The 18,281-nt window shown below is 46.6% G+C and overlaps 1 protein-coding gene across 1 annotated transcript; it reads right to left on the bottom strand.

The window, feature by feature from the left end:
• Nucleotides 1-7,304: 7,304 nt before the first annotated feature.
• Nucleotides 7,305-17,945, bottom strand: LOC132578109 (transmembrane protein 176A-like). Its single transcript, XM_060247952.1, has 6 exons — nt 17,659-17,945; nt 17,153-17,266; nt 16,337-16,393; nt 15,979-16,194; nt 11,867-11,977; nt 7,305-7,874 (listed from the first exon to the last, which is right to left on the bottom strand). Exons 1-6 carry the CDS (start codon nt 17,896-17,898, stop codon nt 7,773-7,775), a joined length of 840 nt encoding a protein of 279 aa, XP_060103935.1. The 5' UTR covers nt 17,899-17,945; the 3' UTR covers nt 7,305-7,772.
• Nucleotides 17,946-18,281: the final 336 nt, after the last annotated feature.

The following is an 18,281-nucleotide window of genomic DNA, read 5'->3' as shown; positions in this document are numbered from 1 at the left end:
TCTGCTCTATATGTAAATTCCATGTGTTATTCACCCATTGGGTGAAGAAGGACTTCCTTTGATCAGTTCTCTACCCAACTGCTCAGCAATTTCAGTGAATGTCCATGAGTTCTGGTATTGTGAGAAAGGGAGAAAAGTACTTCTTTCTTTACCTTCTCTATCCTGTGCATAATCTTGTAAACCTCCATCATGTCACCCTTCAGTTGACGTTTCTCCAAGCTAAAGAGCCCCAAGCGTTTTAACCTTTCTTCATAGGGAAAGTGTTCCAACCCTTTAATCTTTCTAGTTGCCCTTTTCTGCACATTTTCCAATGCTGTAATATCTTTTTTGAGGTGCAGTGACCAGAATTGTACACAGTATTCCAGTTATTGTTATTGTTCAGTTGCACAGTCCAGTCTGACTTTTTGTGACCCCATGGACCAAAGAAAAATATCAATTACTAATATTGATGATAATACCATTTGTCCAGGATTCATATTAAAAGATTCTACAACCTTTTAAAAATATGAACAAAATGAATGTTTCTGATATCTAAAGTGATATAAGAACATTAGAACATAAGAGAAGCCCTGTTGGATCAGGCCAATGGCCCATCCAGTCCAACACTCTGTGTCACATAAGAATATAAGAGAAGCCCTGTTGGATCAGGCCAATGGCCCATCCAGTCCAACACTCTGTGTCACATAAGAACATAAGAGAAGCCCTGTTGGATCAGGCCAGTGGCCCATCCAGTCCAACACTCTGTGTCACATAAGAATATAAGAGAAGCCCTGTTGGATCAGGCCAATGGCCCATCCAGTCCAACACTCTGTGTCACATAAGAACATAAGAGAAGCCCTGTTGGATCAGGCCAGTGGCCCATCCAGTCCAACACTCTGTGTCACATAAGAATATAAGAGAAGCCCTGTTGGATCAGGCCAATGGCCCATCCAGTCCAACACTCTGTGTCACATAAGAATATAAGAGAAGCCCTGTTGGATCAGGCCAATGGCCCATCCAGTCCAACACTCTGTGCCACATAAGAGGGGCCATGTTGAATCAGGCCAATGGCCCATCCAGTCCAACACTGTATCACACAGTGGCCAAAATTTTTTTGTATAAATATATACACACACACACACACACACTGTGGCTAATAGCCACTGATGGACTTCTGCTCCATATTTTTATCTAACCCCCTCTTGAAGCTATGCTTGTAGCCGCCACCACCTCCTGTGGCAGTGAATTCCACATTTTAATCACCCTTTGGGTGAAGATTTCTAGCTTTCTGATATAAGTTGGGAGGATTTCTAGCTTTCTAATATTTCTGATTGCAATGCTCCAATGCAACTGTAAAGTATGTTAATGCAGTTATTCAGATTACGCAGTAACATCCCTGCCCTCTCTTTGAAGTGGTTTTCTGCTGCCATTTCTCTGTCATTGTCTTAAATACCTTGTGCCAAAAACAGTCCAATAGACCCTTTTTATAGCATGCAACATAATTATTGCTGAACTTGCCAGTTTGGTGCAGTGGTGAAGTGTGCGGACTCCTATATGGGAGAACCCGGTTTGATTCCCCACTCCTCCACTTGCACCTGCTGGAATGGCCTTGGGTCAGGCGTAGCACTAATAGGGAGCCAGTTGGGTGTAGTGGTTAAGTGTGCGGACTCGTATCTGGGAGAATCGGGTTTGATTCCTCCCTCCTCCACTTGCAGCTGCTGGAATGGCCTTGGGTCAGCCATAGCTCTGGCAGAGGTTGTCCTTGAAAGGGCAGCTGCTGGGAGAGCCCTCTACCCCACCCCACCTCACAGGGTGTCTGTTGTGGGGGGGGGAGATATGGGAGATTGTCAGCCGCTCTAAGTCTCTGATTCAGAGAGAAGGTCGGGGTATAAATCTGCAGTCGTCTTCTAGTGGTGAAGTGTGCGGACTCTTATCTGGGAGAACCGGGTTTGATTCCCCACCCCTCCACTTGCACGTGCTGGAATGGCCTTGGGTCAGCCATAGCTCTAATAGAGAGCCAGTTTGGTGTAGTGGTTAAGTGCGCGGACTCTTATCTGGTAGAACCGGGTTTGATTCCCCACTCCTCCACTTGCACCTGCTGGAATGGCCTTGGGTCAGCCAGAGCTCCGGCAGAGGTTGTCCTTGAAAGGGCAGCTGCTGTGAGAGTCCTCTCAGCCCCACCCACCTCATAGGGTGTCTGTGGGTGGGGGAAGGAGATAAAGGAGATTGTGAGATGCTCTGAGACTCTGAGTGGAGGGCGGGATATAAATCCAATATCATCATCATCTTCCTTCTTCAGGTTGTGTAATTGTCATATAGCTGGTCTTGAGCCAGCATCCGCATACCATAGCACTGCTGCAGAAGAGCATGTGAGTGGCGCACAAAGCATTCGTGTTCCTTGTGGCCATGGCAACAGCACCCTAGCTGCACCCTCCACCCAGCCTCAGTGGGGGAATGGTGTGCAGGCAGTGTAATCAGCTGTTACTGTAGGTAGTAGGAGAGCTTGCAAGTGGGCAAGAGAAGAGTGTACATGCAGGAACATAAGCACATAAATGAGAAGCCATGTTGGATCACGCCAATGGACCATCCAATCCAATACTCTGTGTCGCACAGTAGCCTAAAAAACAGATGCCATCAGGAGGTCCATCAATGGGACCAGGCAAGTGGGGACATGTGAGTGGGTGCGCCAGAGAAGGGGCCCGGTAGTGGACGTGGGGGACTCGGGCACCTCCCCAGCCTTGAGGTGGTCCAGGAGCGCTCAAATGAGACGCTAAATCAGAAACACAGAGGCAGGAGGCGAAATATGTTCAGCCTGGCTTTATGTGTGCAGCAGCCCTGTGTAGAAAAACATTACCATGAAGGAGATATTTGCTGCCAGATACTCAGCTATCATGTTTGTACTTCTGAATCCTAATACTACTGAAGCTGGCCATTTTGTCCAAAGGGTAAAGCGTATATCTTACAACATAATCAAAATCCAGCAGAATATTTTTTCACTTTTAAGAAGGAAGACTTCTTAGTTCTGTCAGCGTCAAAGCGACATTGTTGGCCGAAAGGGGGAGAAAAATGTATTTTCTCTTGTACTTTGCATGCAAAGTGGCTCTTCCGTAGACCATGCAAACCAAAGGGGGAACAGGAGACGATCGTTCCTCCGCCCTTTTGGCAAATGAAAGGCTTCTGAGGCTCGTTTTTGTAATTAAAGCAAATAGCGGACACACAGGATTGTGGAAATCATCACAAGGCACAATCTAGAAGAAGGCCGCTCAACCATAAGGACTCGCACAGTGAGTGTCTTTGAAACAAACGAGGTGACAAAATAAAAAAATTGCTTAAATAAATGAACCACATTGAGACTGAACTGTTTACAGAATCAATAAAAGGTGACTAATATTTAACACATTTTTTGCTGTCATTTTTCAATCTCTTATTTGGTCAAATTCAGAACATTTGGACAATTCCGTCCACATTTCCCAAGCGTGGCTCAACCATTTTAACAGTTAATTAACAGGAAATTGCTATTGGAAAAACCACTACAGTCTTTGCTGCCATCAAAAGGGTTCAAATTACATGAGGATGCTCTTACTTATAGAACTGTCCATGTTTCCCACAATAGCAGCAGGCAGCCAGGCCTGTTTTGTATACCTTACTAAATGTAGATGAGTAACAGATGTGTCACGTTCTCAGGGCGCAGGCAGGTGGGAGTCCAAAGCCAGTCCAGGGTCAAAGTCCAGGAAGTCAAGCAGGAGCCAAGTCGCCAAAGCAAAATCACAAACTGGAATCAGAAGTCAGCGTCCAAAAGCCAAAGGCTCAGGGTGCCAAGGAATTCAAGCAGGTCAAGATCTGGAAGCAACATTGATGTAAGCCAGGGAATCGACTTGTTGCTTCCATGAGGTTACCAGGTCCTGGGTGGGAGTTATATGGGAGCCTCAATCAGCCTGCTTCCTGGGTGGCAGCAACTCTGCTAGAACTCAGGGCTGAGAGATCTGAAGCATCGGCATGCCTCATGTCTTTGCCCTGAAAGTTCTTTCCGAAGCCTGCTTCGAACTCTTGAGATGGGAGAGGGAGAGCTTGGAGGAGACTGATGCTTGGAATGTGGGGAGAGTAATTGATGGGCCAGCTGCTGGTTGTTCCACTGAGTAACTGGCTGACGACTCTTCCATGTCTGTTAACCCTTCCAGCTCCCCCTCATCAGGACTTATGACACAGATGTAGAATCATAGAGTTGGAAGGGACCTCTAGGGTCATGTAGTCCAACCTCCTGCACAATGCAGGAAACTCAAACACCTCCCCCTAAATTCACAGGATCTTCATTGCTGTCACATGGCCATCTAGCCTCTGTTTCAAGACCTCCAAGGAAGGAGAGCCCACCACCTCCTGAGGAAGCCTGTTCCACTGAGGAATCGCTCTAACGGTCAGGAAGCTCTTCCTAATGTTGAGCCGGAAACTTTTGATTTAATTTCAACCCATTGGTTCTGGTCCTACCTTCCGGGGCCACAGAAAACAATTCCACACCATTCTCTATAGGACATCCCTTCAAGTACTTGAAGATGGTGATCATATCAACTTATGCTTTTCCAGATTTATGCAAGGGCACTTAATGCAATGTATTATTTCCAGCCTGCTTTTCTGCATATAATACAAAGCAGCTGGCAAAACAATTTTAAATTAAAAGACCATATTATTAGCATAATCACTGCAAACTCTCAACCATGTCATCCGTCGCTAAAAACAAGACCATAGCAGGAGTCAACTTAAAAGCATGACAGAACAAAAAGGAATTCTAGTGCCATACGTTCCTGCCTGGGAACTAAAATCAAAGTGAGAATCCATCTTAACTGTCACACTGACCAACGATGCTTGTTTGCTGGGTATGCAAGAGAGGGCCTTTTCAGTGGGAGCTCCACGATTAGGAACAACCTCCCCAAGGAGGTGTGCCTGGCCCCTTTCTCTCTTGACCTGAAGAAGAAGAATTGCAGATTTATACCCCGCCCTTCTCTCTGAATCAGAGACTCAGAATGGCATACAATCTCCTATATCTTCTCCCCACACAACAGACACCTGGTGAAGGCTGTTTTCTTCATTCCAGGATCTGACTACATTCAGTTCTTCTGCCTATTGGCAATTTAAAATTAGTGAGTGGCTATAGGACGGGGAGACATGTCTTGGAAGTAATATGTGCGAAAAGGATCTAGGGGTCTTAGTGGATCATTCGCTGAACATGAGCCAACAGTGTGATGCGGTGACTAAAAAGGCAAATACAATTTTGGGCTGTATCGACAGAAGTCTAGTGTCCAGATCACGTGAAGTGATGTTATCGCTTCACTCTGCTGTGGTAAGATGTCACCTAGAGTAGGGATGGCCAACGGTAGCTCTCCAGGTGTTTTTTGCCTACAACTCCCATCAGCCCCAGCCAGCATGGCCAATGGCTGGGGCTGATGGGAGTTGTAGGCAAAAAACATCTGGAGAGCTACTGTTGGCCACCCCTGACCTAGAGTACTGGGTTGTTTTGGGCCCCACATTTTAAGGATATAGACAAGCTGGAATGGGTCCAGAGGAGGGCGACGAAGATGGTGAGGGGTCTGGGGACCAAGTCCTATGAAGAAAGGTGGAAGGAGCTGGGCCTGTTTAGCCTGGAGAGGAGGTGGCTGAGAGGTGATAATATCACCATCAAGTACTTGAAAGGCTCTCTGATGGGCTGGAATTGTTTTCTGTGGCCCCAGAAGGTAGGACCAGAACCAATGGGGTGAAAAAATCAAGAGTTTCTGGCTCAACATTAGAAAGAACTTCCTGAGAGTTAGAGCAGTTCCTCAGTGGAACAGGCTTCCTCCTCAGGAGGTGGTGGGCTCTCCTTCCTTGGAGGTTTTTAAAGAGAGGCTGTATGGCCATCTGACAGCAATGCTGATTGTGTGAACTTAGGCAGGTCATGAGGAGGGCAGGGAAGGTTGCATCAGTGCGTCGTTCTTGTGGCTCTTTCTTACATGCCCATGGAAATGCTGTTTGTTACTTTGGGGTGAGGCATCAAGTTTTCTCCAGACCAGTTTGGCAAGGGATCAAAGAGGGTGGGTTTTGGGGGGTGTTTTTTTTGCCTTCTTCTGAGCATGGAGCAGGGTCACTGGAGGGGGGGGAGGTATTTGTGAATTTCCTGCATTGTGCAGGGGTTGGACTAGATGACCTTGGAGGTCCCCTCCAGCTTTTTCTGATATACTATTAGACTGAATCATCTGTCCCACTGTAATAGTAAAATAGTATATGTAGCAATGTATCCTTATGAAAAACTTTATGACCCATTAAAACCAGAATACTGGAACGCATTTCACAGTCACAGTGCGACAGGAACTCCCATTATCCGGGCTTGATCACACTTCTGACGAACTTAAATCCTGTGTGCAGTATAAACATTTGTCATAACTTCACTATGAGGATGCCTACAAACTTTTACTTAGAAGAAGATGATATTGGATTTATATCCCGCCCTCCACTCCGAAGAGTCTCAGAGGGGCTCACAATCTCCTTTACCTTCTTCCCCCACAACAAACACCCTGTGAGGTGGGTGGGGCTGGAGAGGGCTCTCACAGCAGCTGCCCTTTCAAGGACAACCTCTGCCAGAGCTATGGCTGACCCAAGGCCATTCCAGCAGGTGCAAGTGGAGGAGTGGGGAATCAAACCCGGTTCTCCCAGATAAGAGTCCGCACACTTAACCACTACACCAAACTGGCTCTTAGAAAAGAAGCATGCTAGAGATTCAAGTTTCAAGCACACGCCTCACAGTTTAAATGCTAATTTAGAATTTTCTTCATGGCTATAAAATGTACAGGTTCCCATTAAGAGTTACGACAGTCGCATACAATTTACATGGCCATTATCCTGAAAAAATAATTGTCTTTCTGGACACTAGCTAAGCACCCTACTAAAAAATTGTAAAGATAAGGAAGACAGTTACTGAGCGATGAGGATAATGACTCAACAGTGAGAGTTTCATGGTCAACATTGGGGTAAGCTTATTTCTGTAATACTGCAGTTCAAAGTCTCTGCTCACGACCTGAGTTCAATCCCAGCAGAAGCTGGGTTCAGGTAGCCGGCTCCAGGTTGACTCAGCCTTCCATCCTTCCGAGGTCGGTCAAATGAGAACCCAGCTTGCTGGGAGGAAAGCGTAGAGGACTGGGGAAGGCAATGGCAAACCACCCCGTAGAAAAATCTGTTGTGAAAACGTGAAAGCAACGTCACCCCAGAGTCGGAAACGACTGGTGCTTGCACAGGGGACTTCCCTTACCTTTAAGCTTATTTCTATGACCTTATTGCTTTTGAACACAGAGAATAGCACAGCATTTCTCAGATAATCTTTATTCATATACAATTACAAACGATAATATGAAGACACTAATGAAGCTTTGATAAAAAATACACAAACACACTCCGTATTCTGAAAAGGCACGTTGCACAGTTGAGTTTAGCAGTTTGGCAGCTTTATTTTTTAAATTATTTTTAAACGCTGAAGAACAACTAAATTTTAAACAGATATTCGCCGTTAGTAACTGCCGGCAACCAACATTGGCAGGGAGCTACGATGTTTAAATCATTTGACCTTGGCCCGAAAGAGACAGACTTTGGTTACATTTTTGCCGACTGCCTTGCTTGTATCTGTATCTGTTCTGTTATAAGCGATATGTTGTAGTGCTTGTGGACTTATATGCTTTTTGCAATCCTTACATTGTGCGCATAAGATTATAGGGTCTATGAGAGCACATGTGACATGGGGGCAGATTCCCATGCAGTGTGGGGTGGGCCCAACCATATTAGGCAGTTGCCTTTTCTTTGGCTGGCTCATCATATGAAGGGGGCACTTCTGGAAGGGGGGCTTCCGGATCCCCAATTGGGACGTAGTCTTCACTGTTAGCCTGTAAATAAACGGGAAGAGTAAAAGAGGAGTCATTGCTAGAGAAGGAAGAAGAAGAGGAAGAAGAAGAAGAGGAAGAAGAAGAAGAAATTGGATTTATATCCCGCCCTCCACTCCGAAGAGTCTCAGAGCGGCTCACAATCTCCTTTCCCTTCCTCCCCCACAACAGTCACCCTGTGAGGTGGGTGGGGCTGGAGAGGGCTCTCACAGCAGCTGCCCTTTCAAAGACAACCTCTGCCAGAGCTATGGCTGACCCAAGGCCATTCCAGCAGGTGCAAGTGGAGGAGTGGGGAATCAAACCCGGTTCCCCCAGATAAGAGTCCGCGCACTTAACCACTACACCAAACTGGCTCTCTATTAGAGCTATGGCTGACCCAAGGCCATTCCAGCAGCTGCAAGGGGAGGAGTGGGGAATCAAACCCGGTTCTCCCAGATAAGAGTCCGCACACTTAACCACTACATCCAACTGGCTCTCTATTAGAGCTATGGCTGCCCCAAGGCCATTCCTTGGAGCCGCCATCTACTATACGATCATGGAAGCCGCCATCTACTATACGATTATGGAACCATCTAAACTGGCAGAACCAGCGCCAAACAAGTTTACTGCTGCCAGATTTATTCTATGTAATGAATTATGTATTTTAAATATTTTAACTTAATTAACTGGTTTTTATTTTTAACTTCTTTAATTGTTAAATTTTAAAGTTTTATCCTTTGTTAAATATGTGAAATGTTGTTAGCCGCCCTGAGCCGCCTAGGCGGGGAGGGCGGGATATAAATGTAAATATAAATAAATAAATAAATAAAATATAAATTCCAGCAGCTGCAAGGGGAGGAGTGGGGAATCAAACCCGGTTCTCCCAGATAAGAGTCCACACACTTAACCACTACATCCAACTGGCTCTCTATTAGAGCTATGGCTGCCCCAAGGCCATTCCAGCAGCTGCAAGGGGAGGAGTGGGGAATCAAACCCGGTTCTCCCAGATAAGAGTCCGCACACTTAACCACTACACCAAACTGGAAGAAAAGGCCATGGCCAACGCTGGCCAGCACTGGCTTGCTGTACCTCAGAGTCCTGTGACAAAACACCCTCCAAAGCACACAACTTCACTACTGTCCATAGGATGATATCAAATTCATTCAATATAGCCCAACGGTAATGCAAAACCGGTCCGTTCTCATTTCGGATCCTGATGATCCTTTCTCTTGGACCGTTTTTGGATGCAGTAGTCTGATTGTGCCTTATTTCCTTATTATTCACTGTTTTCCAGGCTGTCACTAATTTATTTCTCTCTCAGAACGCTACTGTTCCTCTTCCATCTCTCAGCATTTCATTGTGTTCCTGAGAGAGGGAAAAAGAACAGTAGCGTTCTGAGAGAGAAAAAAATTAGAGAGAGCCTGGAAAACAGTGAATAATAAGGAAAAAAGAAAAGTACCGTTCTGAGAGAGAACTAAATTAGAGAAAGCCTGGAAAACAGTGAATAATAAAGAAAAATGAAAAGTAGCATTCTGAGAGAGAAATAAATTAAAGCCTGGAAAACAGTGAATAATAAGGAAAAATGAGAAGTAGCGTTCTGAGAGAGAAATAAATTAGAGAAAGCCTGGAAAACAGTGAATAATAAGGAAATAAGGCACCATCAGACTACTGCATCCAAAATTAATAAGACGGTCCCAGAGGAAGGATCACAAGGATCTGAAATGAGAACGGACCGGTTTTGCATCATTGTTGCTGTATTGAATGAATTTGATATCATCCTATGGCAGCAGTGAAGTTGTGTGCTTTGGAGGGTATTTTGTCACTGAAATTCACATTGTATTGTAATATACTGTAGTAATGGAAAGTATTGCAACTATATTTTGACATTGTTTTGTAACACGGAGAGTACTTTTACTGTTTTGTAACACGGAGGGACGGTAGCTCAGTGAGCATTTGCTTGGTAAGCAGAGGGTCCCAGGCTCAATCCCCGGCATCTCCAGCTAAAAAGGGCCCAGGCAAGCAGGCGTGAAAAACCTCAGTCACCCTGGAGAACCATGAATAGGGCTGTGGCTCAGTGGCAGAGCATCTGCTTGGTGAGCAGAAGGTCCCAGGTTCTATCCCCGGCATCTCCAACTAAAAAGGGTCCAGGCAAGTAGGCGTGGAAAACCTCAGCTTGAGACCCTGGAGAGCCGCTGCCAGTCTGAGAAGACAATACTGACTTTGATGGACCAAGGGTCTGATTCAGTAGAAGGCAGCTTCATATGTTCATATATATATTTCCTGATTGCAAACCTCTGTGGTCCCAGTGTTGTTTGACGTACCTCAGAGTCCTGGCTTAGGTGAGGCAGGGCCACTGCTTAAAGAGCGTCTGGACATGCCTGGTGACCTCACGGTTCACGGAAATTCTCCTGGGAATAGGGTTGCCAATCCCCAGGTAGGGGCAGGGGATCCCTCGGTTTGGAGGCCCTCCCCCGCTTCTGGGTCATCAGAAAGTGGGAGGAGGGGAGGGAAATGTCTGCTGGGAACTCTGTTATTCCCGAGAGGTTGTACGCCACCCTGAGCTTGCCTCGGCGGGGAAGGCGGGGTGTAAATTTAATAAACTTAAACTATGGAGACTTAGTCACATAGGAAATAATGGAGAATTGACCTGCGGGTATCTGGGGGAGGGCTTGTTTTTTGAGGTAGAGGCACCAAATTTTCAGTATAGCAGCCAGTGCTTCTCCCCAAAATACCCCCCAAGTTTCAAAAAGATTGGACCAGGGGGTCCAGTTCTATGAACTCCAAAAGAAGGTGCCCCTATCTTTATTTCCTATGTAAAGGAAAGGCCCCCTGTGCAAGCACCAGTCGTTTCCGACTCTGGGGTGATGTTGCTTTCACAAAGTTTTCAGGGCAGACTTTTTACGGGGTGGTTTGCCATTGCCTTCCCCAGTCATCTATTCTACACTTTCCCCCCAGCAAGCTGGGGACTCATTTGACCGACCTCGGAAGGATGGAAGGCTGAGTTATCTTGGGCCGGCTACCTGAATCCAGCTTCCGCCGGAATCGAACTCACGTCGTGAGCAGAGAGTTCAGACCACAGTACTGCAGTACTGCTGCTTTACCACTCTGCGCCACGAGGCCGCTATTTCCTATGGAAGGAAGGCATTAAAAAAGGTGTGTGGTCCCTTTCAATGTGATGGCCAGAACTCCCCTCATAATGCCCCTGTATAAATCGATGGTGCGGTCTCATTTGGAGTACTGTGTGCAGTTCTGGTCGCCGCACCTCAAAAAGGATATTATAGCATTGGAGAAAGTCCAGAAAAGAGCACCTCGAATGATTAAAGGGCTGGAACACTTTCCCTATGAAGAAAGGTTGAAACGCTTGGGGCTCTTTAGCTTGGAGAAACGTTGACTGCGGGGTGACATGATAGAGGTTTACAAGATAATGCATGGGATGGAGAAAGTAGAGAAATAAGTCCTTTTCTCCCTTTCTCACAATACAAGAACTCGTGGGCATTCGATGAAATTGCTGAGCAGACAGGTTAAAACGGATAAAAGGAAGTACTTCTTCACCCAAAGGGTGATTAACATGTGGAATTCACTGCCACAGGAGGTGGTGGCGGCCACAAGCATAGCCACCTTCAAGAGGGGTTTAGATAAAAATATGGAGCAGAGGTCCATCAGTGGCTATTAGCCACAGTGTGTGTGTGTGTGTGTGTGCGTGTGTGTGTGTAATTGTTTTGGCCACTGTGTGACACAGAGTGTTGGACTGGATGGGCCATTGGCCTGATCTAACATGACTTCTATTATGTTCTTATGTTCTCCCTTAGGAGTTGAATTAGGATTCTCAAACCCTTGCTCTTGGCTCCACCCCCAATGTCTCCTGGCTCCACCCCCAAATTCCCCAGATATTTCTTGAATTGGACTTGGCAACCCTCCCTGGGAAGAACGGCACTGACTTCCGGGAGGCATTTTCCTTCCCAGAGGATCCCACATCCTCCCTCCTCCCCCACCCGCCACGCACTCCCTCCAAATACCCGTAGGGTGCAGCAGAGAAGGCGCAGGCCGTATCCAAAGCAGAAGAGGGCGATTCCCAGAGCGGCCACAGATGAAATCAGCAGCAGGATCTCAACACCACCAACAACCTTCTGGAGAGGAAAAACAAAAAGGACTGGATTGAGGAAAGCCCCTGAGAGTCCTTTCCCAACACTTGCTTCCTCCTTCTCTTTCTTCTCTATTTGTTCCAGACTCTTGTGAAGTAAACCTAGGGTTGACAATCCCCAGGTGGGGACAGGGGATCCCTCAATTTGGAGGCCCTCCCCCTGCTTCAGGGTCATCAGAAAGCTGGGGGGGGGATGTCTGCTGGGCACTCCATTATTCCCTATGAAGACCGATTCCCATAGCGTATAATGGAGAATCTGTGGTTATCTGGGGGTCGGGGAGCTGTTTTTTGAGATAGAGGCACCAAATTTGCAGCATAGCATCCAATGCCTCTCCTCAAAACATCCTCCAAGTTTCAAAAATATTGGGCCAGGGGGTCCAATTCTATGAGCCCCCAAAGAAGGTGCCCCTATCCTTCGTTATTTCCAATGGAGGGAAGGCATTTAAAAGGTGTGTGGTCCCTTTAAAATGCGACGGCCAGAACTCCCTTTGGAGTTCAAGTTTAGCTGAATGCTTTTTAATAGAGGTTGAGATTCGCCTTCTTATCTTGCTGTATCGGACGTGACTCAAATATACAGTGGCCCTCTGTGACTTCTGATGAAGTTAAAGAACTAATTTTGCAATTGAAATCAGGTAAAGCTGCAGGACCAGATGAAATCCTAAAGTAAGATCCAGATTGGTGGGCTACTCCATTCACATCTCTCTTTACTAGTATTGACAGAACAGGCATAATTCCTAAAGCCTGGCTTAATTCAATAGTGGTTCCAATTTATAAAAAAGGAGATCCCGCCATTCCAAATAATTACATGCCGATTAGTCTCCTATCTACCATTGGCAAATTATATTCTAAGTATCTGCTGAGGAAACTTGAACAATGGATGACACAAGAAAAAATTCTTGGTCCGGAACAACTGGGTTTTTGTAAAGGCAAAACTACTCTTGATCACTGTAATACTTTGTCCCATCTAATTTCCAAATACACTATTAGGAAAAAGATGAAATTGTATGCAGCCTTTTTAGACTTAAAGGGAGCATTTGATTCAATTCACAGAGACCTGCTTTGGGCCAAACTGGAACAAACAAGTATTGATAAAAGACTCCTTATGCTCATTAAAAAATTATATACTTCCAACTTTTGTCAAGTCAAATGCTCTTTATCAGGCAATCTTACGTCAAAAATCCCGTTAAGAAAGGGGGTTAAACAAGGTTGTGTGTTGGCCCCTTTTTTTGTTTAACCTCTTTCTTAATGATCTTGCTCCCTTTTTGTCAGATACTGACCATTATAGTCCAAAACTTGGTGCCAGACACATTCCCTTACAGTTATATGCGGACGATACAGTCTTACTATCTTGTTCCAGAATTGGATTAAAACGTTTGCTTGTTTGCTGTATCACCTTCCTTAACAACAATAAGCTCCTATTGAACTATGACAAATCTAAAATTGTTGTATTTTCCAAATCTTGGAAACCAACTAAATGGTTAATAGGCAGCAGAGATAGAACAAGTAAAATACTACAAATACCTAGGAATTCATTTCCAATATAACACACTTTGGACTAATCACCGTAACTGTATAATTAAGTCAGTCAATGTTAACGTTGCAGCTATCCAGCACTTCTTTTACAGCAGAGGCAATCAGTTTATCCCAGCTGTGCTAAAAATCTTTAAGGCTAAAGTGATACTGCAGCTTTTATATGGGGTCCCAGTGTGGATCACAGCCTTGGATAACAACACTGAAGGTGTCCAATCAAAATTCCTATGGAAAATCCTGGGATTCCCAAAGTGCGTACCATATGCAGTTTTATGTTTAGAAACAGGGACGAATCTTGTGGAAACACAAGCATGGCTAATGTCACTTAAATATTGGTTATGGCTACATTTCCACTCTGATTCAGAGAGCCTTTTTATATCAACTGCTCTCAGAATCTAATATGTCAAACTGGCGAGTATTTATTGAGAGGACAATTAAGTCTATGGACATTGATTTAGATTCACTTCTTAAGCTATCCATAAAAAATGCATTCTTGAAACTTAAGCTCAGAATCTTAGATATCGAAATGCAAACGTTATATAGCCTGGCCAACAAGTCCTGCTCCCCGCTGAATTTCGAACTTCCTCTCTCAGTAGGGAAATCAGCGTCATATTTCTCCTCTCTGCAAGCTCCACAGCAACGGCGTGCGTTCTCGTTAACGAGATGTAATGCATTACCATCTGCTATCTTATTTGGTAGATTTAACAGGATTGAGTACTCTAATAGGCATTGTCTTTGTAATCCCAAGTGTATCGAAACTATTTCCCATGTATTATTGAACTGTCCCCTTTATGATGATATTCGTCGTATACATCTGAAAGATACCTTAGCAGATATGTTGGGCTGTGCTGATTCAGGCAAAGTCCACAAACTTTTAAATGACACTTGCTCTGAGTTAGCTTTAACGGTTGCTCGATTTCTTCAACAGGCCATGGAAATCCGACAGAGAATGGTTCTGGAAGGGCCATATTTTATTTGTTTTAATTATTTAATTTTGCTAAACTTGAAATCATATATATTTTACTTATTTTATGTATATTAGCTTCCCTACGTACTCTATTACCTAGGATTTTATATTATTTATATTGCTATTTTTACTGCTAAATCTGTTCTATGCCAATAAAGGCTTGCTGTTGCTCTTGCTATATCGGATGTGACTCATATACACATGCTGGTGGTTTGTTATCTCCTATTTAGTGATGAACCAGTGAGTTAATCTAGATAATAATCGCATGATTTAAGATTTAGCAAAAGGTGATATTTTTTCTATAAAAACGCACTCCTGTGACCAGACAATCAGAGTTCTCTAGATGTAAGACTCAGGACAAGACCAGATGAGCACTGAGGTCAGCCGGAAAAAACTTGCTGACTACTCCCGGGCCGAGAGAGGTGAAGCTGCAATGTACCCGTAACTGGGCCTTCTCCTCTGTAGCCCCGAGCCTATGGAACCAACTTCCAGAGGAAATGCGGGCCCTGCGAGACCTTGAACAATTCCGCAGGGCCTGCAAGACCTTCCTCTTCCGACTGGCTTTTGCTGACGAAGAAAGAAATTGCTAATGATAATCGCCATCCTAAAAGAACAGTATTAGCACTTTTATTAACTTAATTAACTAATTTTTAAACTTAATCAGAATTTTAATGCTTAAATGTAATTTTGTGTTTTTTGCTTTCTTTGTATAATTGAAATTTGTATGATATTGTTAGCCGCCCTGAGCCTGCTTCGGCGGGGAGGGCGGGATACAAATAAAATTATCTAATCTAATCTAATCTAATCTAATCATGAGATTTCGGGGCTCCTAATCCCAAAAGCAGCAAGACAAAAAGCTGAAACCTGATTTGCTTTTAAACTATTATTTGCTATAATCTGATTTAGCAGCTCTAGAAACTCTAAGGATGTTTGCATGTCTCTTTTTATAGGTAAGAATCCGCACACTTAACCACAAGAAGACGACGACTGCAGATTTATACCCCACCCTTCTCTCTGAATCAGAGACGCAGAGCGGTTTACAATCTCCTATATCTTCTACCCCTACAACAGACACCCTGTGAGTGGGTGGGGCTGAGAGGGCTCTCCCAGCAGCTGCCCTTTCAAGGACATCCTCTGCCAGAGCTATGGCTGACACAAGGCCATGCTAGCAGGTGCAAGTGGAGGAGTGGGGAATCAAGCCCGGTTCTCCCAGATAAGAGTCCGCACACTTAACCACTACACCAAACTGGCTCTCTTATAAAAGCCCTTCCCTGCAGGGACTTCTGGTTCAGCCCCAAGAAGCAGAAAAGGGCTCGACTTGGTTCCCCACCCCTCCCTCCAGGCTGCGACGACCTCTGACCTTGCAAGGCACAGCCATCAACACATCAGCAGGCCCAACTCCTGCAAGTCTGAGCCCCACCCCCCCGGAAACACTGGGGATGCAACCCCCCAGCCCAGACCTCGGTGGGCTCAGAGGAGGATCTGCTCACCAGCAGGCTCATCATCTGTTTCCTGCATCTTGTCACCCTCTCGAGATAATCAGGGCTCAAGCTGGGCCTCCATGACCCATAACCTCTATACTCGCTGCAGCTGCTGTCCACCCAGTAGGGAATGTACTGCAGGTGTGGCAGATCCGCCACTCCCAAGGCCAAGCCCACGAAGCCGGCCACCACACTGGCCAAGTTGAAGATGAGAGCCAAGAGGACCTGGCGGGGGGAGAGAAAAAATGTCCAGGAATGTGAATTTCCAGAGGAGGGGGAGTGTCCCAGGCCCAGGGAGCCCCTGCTCTTGGAGTTGGGGGGGACAGTAGAGGAATGGATCTCAGAATAGCCCCCCCCAGTCACTCACCCAGCAGCAGCCCCCACATCTCTCACTCAGCACACACAAGGAGCCGGACACCGCAAACTGTGAAGGAAAGGAAAGACATGGTGGGTGGGGACAGCAAGACCTCCCTCCCTTCCAAGGGGCGCCAACCTCCCATTTTGCCAGCTCTTAGGACATGAACATATATGAAGCTGCCTTCTACTGAATCAGACTCTCAGTCCATCAAAGTCAGTCTTGTCTACTCAGACTGGCAGCGGCTCTCCAGCTGAGGTTTTTCACTCCAACTTGCCTGGACCCTTTTTAGTTTAAGATGCTGGGGATTGAACCTGGGACCTTCTGCTTACCGCTGAGCCACCATCCCTCCCTTAAAGTTGCCTTCATTCCTTGTGAACATATGAAGCTGTCTTATACTGAATCAGACTCTCAGTCCATCAAAGTCAGTATTGTCTACTCAGACTGGCAGCGGCTCTCCAGGGTCTCAAGCTGAGGCTTTTCACACCTACTTGCCTGGACCCTTTTGAGTTGGAGATGCTGGGGATTGAACCTGGGACCTTCTGCTTACCAAGCAGATGCTCTACCACTGAGCCACCGTCCTTCCCCTCAACAACAAAGTCGAAAAGATGGAAGCAAGCTTGGAGAATATGCACCCCCACCCTGGCGGCTGGTCCACAGCTCCTGCCCGGGAAAGAGATCAAGGTCGGTCCTTTGCCCCCCCACCTCCGTCCTGAGCTGGGAGGGAAAGGAGTTGGGCATTTGCCGCCTGGATGCCCAGACCGCAGGGACTCTCCCCATTCTGCCGAGGCTTCGATTCTTCTTTCAGAGCCCCCCCTCAATACTCACCAAGCTCCCCATCCAGAAAGGGGACCCATAATATTGCATTGTGAAATGGTCCTGCAAGAGACAGAGGACTCCCCCGAGGCCGAGGCACATGATTCCAAGCAGGATCTGGGCCCCCTGCAAGGGAAAACACAACCCGGTCAGCGCCAGGGGGAGGGGCTCACAGGCTGGCCCCTGGGAAACCGCAGAGGTGTGAGAGAATCGCTTCTTCTCCCCCCCCCTCCTCCCAGCTTTCCCCCATCGCTGACTTCCAATCAACTCTGCAAGGGAGAACCAGTCCTGAAGGTCACAGAGGAGATGTCTCTGAGCATGTACAGAATACCCTTTCCTCAGGCTGAGCATCAGCAGCGTAGCGAGACAGAAGGGCCTGCCCTTGTTTGGTGCACAGAGTGGCTGGAGTTTCAGGCTGAGAGTGAACCCCTGCCCCTCCCTCTTCAGACAGGAAGCCGAGGGTGCCCCTCCTTCAAGTAGGGCCACCAGCCCTCCCCTCATGCCCCCCATGGCCTTACCCCCAGCACTTTCTGCTCCCCATTGCATGAGGCTCTTCCAGGGGATGGGGCAGAGGCTGAAGACTCCGGGGTCTTGGGGGCAGGCGCCTTTTGCCAGGGCCATTTCCGGCCTGCGGCTGCCACGGCCTTGACCAGGTAGGCCAGCGAAGACTCCTGGCAGATGTTGACGTTCACGACAGTCTTGCCGGAGCCCTCGACGGAGACCTCAGTCCCGTTCACCTTCACGAGGCTGGTTGCCATCGCGCCCTCTCCTCAGGAGCCCAAGAGCAGCAGCAGAACACACCTGGCGGGACAGAAAGAGAAACGCCGGACGACGAGACAAAGCGAAACAGGGCATGAGTGTGGCATAGTTGGGAGACCTGGTGTGAGGATAAGTGTTGGAAGGGACCATGTAGCCCCCTATTGCCCAAGAGGTGGCTCCCAAGAGGAAGGGATGGTGGCTCAGTGGTAGAGTATCTGCTTGGTAAGCAGAAGGTCCCAGGTTCAATCCCCGGCATCTCCAACTAAAAAGGGTCCAGACAAGTAGGTGTGAAAAACCTCAGCTCAAGACCCTGGAGAGCCACTGCCAGTCTGAGTAGACAAGACTGACTTTGATGGACCGACAGTCTGATTCAATATAAAAA

This window comes from Heteronotia binoei, chromosome 10 (genome assembly GCF_032191835.1).
Source record: "Heteronotia binoei isolate CCM8104 ecotype False Entrance Well chromosome 10, APGP_CSIRO_Hbin_v1, whole genome shotgun sequence".
Classification (NCBI taxonomy): Eukaryota; Metazoa; Chordata; class Lepidosauria; order Squamata; family Gekkonidae; genus Heteronotia; species Heteronotia binoei.
This window is presented reverse-complemented; position numbering and strand designations above follow the sequence as displayed.

Coding starts and splice junctions, on each gene's coding strand:
- LOC132578109 (XM_060247952.1), bottom strand. CDS start 17,898: ATGGCAACCAGCCTCGTGAAGGTGAACGGGACTGAGGTCTCCGTCGAG. Junction 11,978..15,978: donor AACAGATGATGAGCCTGCTG/GTGAGCAGATCC, acceptor TTTCCTCTCCAG/AAGGTTGTTGGTGGTGTTGA. Junction 7,875..11,866: donor TTCTCTGCTGCACCCTACGG/GTATTTGGAGGG, acceptor GTTTATTTACAG/GCTAACAGTGAAGACTACGT.